At 32.8% G+C, this 6,237-nt stretch overlaps 1 protein-coding gene across 2 annotated transcripts; it reads left to right on the forward strand.

Moving 5' to 3' along the window:
* On the forward strand, positions 2,337-5,682 carry LOC109345079 (26S proteasome non-ATPase regulatory subunit 7 homolog A). 2 transcript variants are annotated; one of them, XM_019583858.1, is made up of 11 exons: positions 2,337-2,398; positions 2,430-2,655; positions 3,331-3,423; positions 3,511-3,592; positions 3,833-3,929; positions 4,084-4,159; positions 4,414-4,472; positions 4,637-4,759; positions 4,940-4,997; positions 5,084-5,169; positions 5,390-5,682. In XM_019583858.1, the coding sequence occupies exons 2-11, from the start codon at positions 2,469-2,471 to the stop codon at positions 5,459-5,461; spliced, it is 933 nt and encodes a 310-aa protein (XP_019439403.1). In that variant the 5' UTR covers positions 2,337-2,398; positions 2,430-2,468; the 3' UTR covers positions 5,462-5,682. The 2 variants fall into 2 exon arrangements, with proteins under 2 accessions (XP_019439403.1, XP_019439402.1); XM_019583857.1 differs by having other exon boundaries at positions 2,374-2,655.

Below are 6,237 nucleotides of genomic sequence, written 5' to 3' on the forward strand. Positions count from 1 at the left end.
TTTTCAAGAGTGATGCAGTTTTGACAAGAGGATGATGAATGTTTGTTTCTAAATGCATCTAATTCAGACTTTTGTTTTAGAAATATTTTTGTTAATTTGACATATTCATCATGCAAGTCATTAAATGCATATTGAAGTTCAGAAGAAGAAAATAGATTAGAGTCGTTTACCTCTTCATCATCAGAATGATGAGATGCCATAAGTGATAGATGTGCTTGCTCTTCGTTTTCTGTTTTAGATGCAGAACTGGTATCATTGAAGCTTTAATCTTCTTTGTCTTCATAAATATTCTTCATTTTCTTCTTTTTGATGATTTTGGTGTCTTCATCAAAACCTTATCAATATTAGGAGCAAAGATCTTATTCACACAAGTTTATATAGTCTGATACTTAAACTCAATACATAGCCTTAAAAGTAGTAACTCACCCATAAATTTTAGGTTGCAAGGGACAATTCAAATGTATAATATAAAAATGTTAACAAATATATAAATATATTAATAAATACTTGTGTTAATGACTACTCAACCATTCCAAAATATAAATTACAAACGAAATTCTTAAATAGTATTGCATATCACAATAATGTATGAGGTAAAAATTATGTATTTGTAATATGCTTTAGAAATGGTATAGATAAGATAAAAAAAGTTGATAAATTTTAAATACATTTTATAAGTAATTTTTTCAGATAAAAAGTCTACATGATATTTTTGAAATAAATTAAAATGGAAAGTTTGTGGGGGAAAGTGCCCACATTATGAATCTCTTAGGTTCGTCTATGCTTAATAATCCATAAACAATGTTTAGAATCTAGTTGTGCTTGTATCTATCTAGAGAGGCCACGATCCATGGTCGTGGCTCCATACATGATTTGGTCGTGCATCGCTGCCTAAAAATAGTTGTATTACCCAAAAGGTGGTGGGTCAATCCACACCCAGATAAGAGTCATGGTTGCCACCACATTTTGGATGTGGTCTTTTCTCATTTTGTGTCTTCAAATGCTTTAAGAATATGGTTGTGTATCCCTATAAACCTTGTCCTGTTATACTTGAATATTAGTTATTTTCACAACAATCTCAATCTCGATGAATATCTCACTGTTTATGAGTTCTACCTTTTATTGACCATAATTCTTTTTACAAGCTCCTCTATGTGATTTCCTTCTCATTAGAGTATGTCCATCCATTAGCATAACTGCATAAGTCTTACTGCGCTTCTTGGTGATGTCACCAAAAACTCAACTTTTCTTCAAAATTATGTACAATTTCTCTAAACTTTTATCAACATCCAATAGAGCATGCTCTCTAGCCATCCATTAATAGGAGGAATCTCGACATGATGGAAACCAATACATAAGAATTTACTAACAATTTCGCTCTTCAATAGTCAAACCCAATTATACTAAGAAACTTCCTTGTAAAGCCTTAATAGTTAACTCCATTGTTTGTATCACACTCATAGTTCAAATAACTATCATAATCTATCTTAAGGAGTACATATATTGTGCACCTTGCCTCAATATCAATCAGTAATGTGTTACACCCTACATGTGTGAAAATGGGTTGGTGTGATACACCTCACGTCCATGCCAACAAACACCCATTTTAGATACCTTACATTTAAACCAACGTGTTATATGTCATGCACCTTTCATCCATGCTAGTGAATGCTCGTGTGCCACTTTCGATCTGATAGTAATTACATATGCTTTTCTATGACGCCACATATGCTACATAATGAAACATCACTTTTCCTCACAGAATATCATTCTTCATAATAACAAGTAGATATAAAATCAATATAAGTGATTAATTTGAAGAGTGTTTTGTGGTTTTAGAAAAAAAGTGGGTGAAGTTTTTGTTTGGTTAGAAATGAGAGAATTTCCTTTCCCCCCTCTTATTTGGTTAAGAGTACATAAGAGGAAGAGAAAGGAAAATATGGTGGATCCAACACTTTTTGTTTATCTTTTCATCATGTAAGAAAGTGAATGAGAAATATTGTATTTATTAAATACAATTTTATCCTTTAAAATCACTTCCAAAAAATTAATATAATAAGAGTATTATTGTCTATTCATAAAAAATTTATTTATTTCTCTTGTTTGTCTTTTTTTCTACCGTACCAAACAACACTTAAAATATAATATCTTTATTACTCTATTCCCTTTTCTCATTCTTTATCTTCTTATTTTCTCTCCACGTTTATATTCCCTAAACCAAACAGCGCAGGCTGAAAACCAAATCCCCAAATTTAAGCTGTGGGCTCAATAAAACAGGCTTAAGGCTGTTATTGGACCCTCAAATTTGGGCCATTAGGCACAATAACCATGACCCTAGGCCTCATACCCGACACGTCTGTGAACAGAAATTGAATTGCAAAGGAAAATCAAAGAAAAAATTGATATCAGAGAAGTGAGAAAGATTTAAAGGATCAAAATTCGGATTTGCAGTTGCAACAAAAACAACAATGGATGTGATAAAAACTCAGCAAATCTCATCTCGAGCGATCGAGAAAGTGATAGTTCACCCTCTCGTGTTGTTAAGCATAGTCGATAACTACAACAGAGTCGCTAAGGACACTCGTAAACGCGTCGTTGGAGTCTTACTTGGTTCCACTGTTAAAGGCACCGTCGATGTTACCAATAGCTACGCTGGTTTGTGTTTCTCTTTCTCGATCTATCCACCTGATTCGTTAATTAGCGACGATTTATTTTGTTAGGCTTTGTGACCTAAAATTACGCAAATTAGGGTTTAGTTATGTTCGTTGAAATTTAGGTGAGATTTGATTCTATGCGAAGATGTGATATCATTTTCTTTAAACTAATAAGAGCTGATCTATTCAAATGATATTTTGCAATTTGCACATGTTGTTTATTGATTCCTCATGCACGTACTAAAAAAAACTTGAATGACGCATGGATTAGCATTGTGCCAAAAGGCTCGAAGTCTGGTTAGCTTGTTTTAGTTCGTTGTTCACAAAGAAGTTTGTAAAAATGATTTACGATATGCCGACTCCACATAGTGCTTGGTTATTTTTGTTGTATACTTGAAAGATAGTTTTTTGATGTTGTAACTTATTAAACGCGCATGTTTCTTATTCATACTTAATAAGAGGTGAACTTCAAGTTTCCCGTTTATTTGTTACTGCATTTGCATTTTCGCTATTTTGGATATCTAATTGAATGTACAAGATTGTTAGTTCCAGGCATAAGTTTTCTTCAAATGATGCTATTTCTATGCATTGTTTAGAACTCTCAAGTCTGAACTGCTAATTGGATAATTGAATTGTGTATCTCACTCTAATAAATTCTCTTTTTGACATTCAACAGTGCCCTTTGAAGAAGATGACAAGGATCCTAGCATTTGGTTTCTTGACCACAATTATCATGAATCAATGTTTTCTATGTTTAAGAGAATAAATGGTATAAGTTGGTTTGTGTTCCCTTTTCTTGTATTTTCTTTCAGTTTAATATCTGATTTAAATTAACATGGCTTTTTTTCTCTTACAGCAAAAGAGCATGTTGTGGGGTGGTATAGCACTGGTCCAAAACTGCGTGAAAATGATCTCGACATTCATGGGTTATTTAATGAGTATGTTAGTTAAGCTGATATCCTGAGTAGAAGTGCTATTTAAATGTTGTATTTTTACTTTCTTGGAGTGCTCGTATTTCCCATTTTTCATTTTAATGGCTTCACAAAGTTTGTTCTACTTCTTTAATCCCCTTTCAGTCTGATGATATGAATATAATTGTCATGAACTGATGGAACTTTATTTTAGACACATTATTTATGTTGCTTTTTCCAATGTGATCAAGCTTAACATTGTTGCAGCTATGTTCCAAACCCTGTTTTGGTTATAATTGATGTTGAACCCAAGGAGCTGGGAATTCCAACAAAAGCTTACTATGCAGTTGAAGAGGTTAAAGAGGTAGAACTCAAATCATCTCTATGTTTGATAATAATAATATTTTATTGATATTATTACAAAAATAATTCTGTGCTATACGACAGTGGGAGCTGATGTTTGCTTACCCCTTAAGCAGTAGAGTTAGGAACTGACTGATAGTTTATTTTGAATACAGAATGCTACTCAGAAAAGCCAAAAGGTCTTTGTGCATGTGCAATCAGAGATTGCTGCTCATGAAGTTGAGGAAATAGGTATGTCATGTAATGCAATGTGCTGCAACTCTTCTATGGTTTATTTAATGTTTTTTGTTTTAAATTTTTAGAATATTATGCTTTCGTTTGATTTATGTAGTTGACCCAACCTAGTGCAAAAAGGCTTGGTTGGTGCTGTTTTGTATAAAAAAGTTAACACTGAAGCTTTTTAATTTCATCCGCATAGTTGTACAGGATTTGTTCATTATTTGGTTCATATATTGTTATTTTAAATTTTTTACCTCCTTGTGCAGGAGTGGAACACTTACTTAGAGATGTGAAGGATACAACCATTAGCACACTTGCAACAGAGGTGCTTTTGTTTATTCTTCTGTGTATTTATTATTCTTTTCTCTTTGTTTTCTTTTTTTTCTTAATGCTATTTTTTAAATATGTTTTTGCTTTTATACTTTTGAGTATGTTACATGGTTCCTTTTTATTAAAAAATGATTGCTGACATTGTAATGTGTTACATAGGTGAGTGGAAAACTCACAGCCTTGAAGGGTTTGGATGCCAGACTTAAGGAGATAAGGAGTTACCTTGACCTTGTTATTGATGGAAAGCTTCCTTTAAACCATGAGATCCTGTATCATCTGCAGGTTGGTTCTCATTTTTGCGTAGCAAATGCATATCCTATGGCTGCGTTATTATTTGTTTTGTGAATTTAGATTGAAGTATTGTTCTTGCTGTTGCCATCTTAGTTTGATGTAGAACTAGATTTTAACAATACATATGAATTATTGTTTTACACCATTTCATGTCTCATTGCAATTTGTTAGGATGTGTTCAACCTGCTGCCAAATCTTAATGTCATTGATCTGATCAAGGCTTTTGCAGGTTAAGATTGTTTATTTTTTTGTGTAAATACCATATTTTCTCTAATGTCTTTTCTTGATTTTTGATCCTTGTCCTGTCCTGTGTAGTGAAAACCAATGATATGATGCTGGTAATATACCTGTCCTCTCTCATTAGAAGTGTAATTGCGCTCCACAACTTGATTAACAACAAGGTCAGATACAATTTCCGCAATCTTATGCCATTATTTATTATTAATGTTCACTAATTTTAGCAAGTTTAGCGATAAAATCTAATCCTTCTTTGTTTTACAAAGCTATGCTTGAGCTTTTTTCTTAGTTCCTAGGAAACTTCATACATACTCATCCTCTTTACTGTGTGGCTTACGGGTTTGTAGTAATTTATGTCTTTTAATATCTGAAATGTAATTTCAGATGCTCAACAAAGAACATGAAAGGGCAGAAGACTCAAAATCAGTCGCTGTACCTAGTGCAGGTTCAAGTTAAAGTTTAAAGGCTGTGTGAACTTGTGATGTTAAGAGCTCTAAGGGTACCTGTAATTCATGTGCCAAGACTATTACACCTTCTACATCCTTTTGTCAAATCTTGTTGAGCATTTCTGCAAGGGTTAGCGAAATACATGTATCATGGCATAATGATCCTTTTAAATCTCCCCTTTGCTTTATTCTTGTATTTTACTCTTCAATTCTTTATCTCAGTTTTATTTTGTCTGGTAGCTTGGTTAAAAACTTCAAGAGTAATATTCACTCAAAAATCAAAATTGATCGCGGTTCACCGTTCCAGAAGTGGATCTTTTTTCCGGTATTTTTTTGTGCTGATTCATATACGCACCCAGTAGCATTTTAGGTTAGTTAAAAGACGTGTACTGTTGTAAATTGCGACTCTGGAGACAATTCGTTACATGACACAACATATAAAATAAAAAAGTCACGTGATAATCAACCTTGCTTAAATGAGTCTTAAACAAGCTGGATACAAATAAAATTCCTTAGTGTTAATTAAATAAAGTTAATATTACTCTAAAATTAAAATAAAAGACATTAAACAACAAAGTAAATAAGCTAATTTTTTTTGGTTTCCCACATGTATTCTCACACCGGAGACAATCTTGTCTGAGGTGAGAACATCTATATGTATGTGAGACTAACTCTCCTAATTGATATTTTTTTCATCAACAAGACTCAAACCCGAGACTTTGTATAAGAAGAATCAAACATGTACCACTTGTAGCTAATTGAAATCGATGTCATAATTTAATAAGC

This window comes from Lupinus angustifolius, chromosome LG04 (genome assembly GCF_001865875.1).
Source record: "Lupinus angustifolius cultivar Tanjil chromosome LG04, LupAngTanjil_v1.0, whole genome shotgun sequence".
Lineage (NCBI taxonomy): Eukaryota > Viridiplantae > Streptophyta > Magnoliopsida > Fabales > Fabaceae > Lupinus > Lupinus angustifolius.

Bases quoted from the DNA above. Each gene is read 5' to 3' on its own strand.
- LOC109345079 (XM_019583858.1), top strand. From the start codon at position 2,469: ATGGATGTGATAAAAACTCAGCAAATCTCATCTCGAGCGATCGAGAAA. The intron at 2,656-3,330 runs GTTTGTGTTTCT...GACATTCAACAG, and splicing joins TGTTACCAATAGCTACGCTG to TGCCCTTTGAAGAAGATGAC. The intron at 5,170-5,389 runs GTCAGATACAAT...ATGTAATTTCAG, and splicing joins ACAACTTGATTAACAACAAG to ATGCTCAACAAAGAACATGA.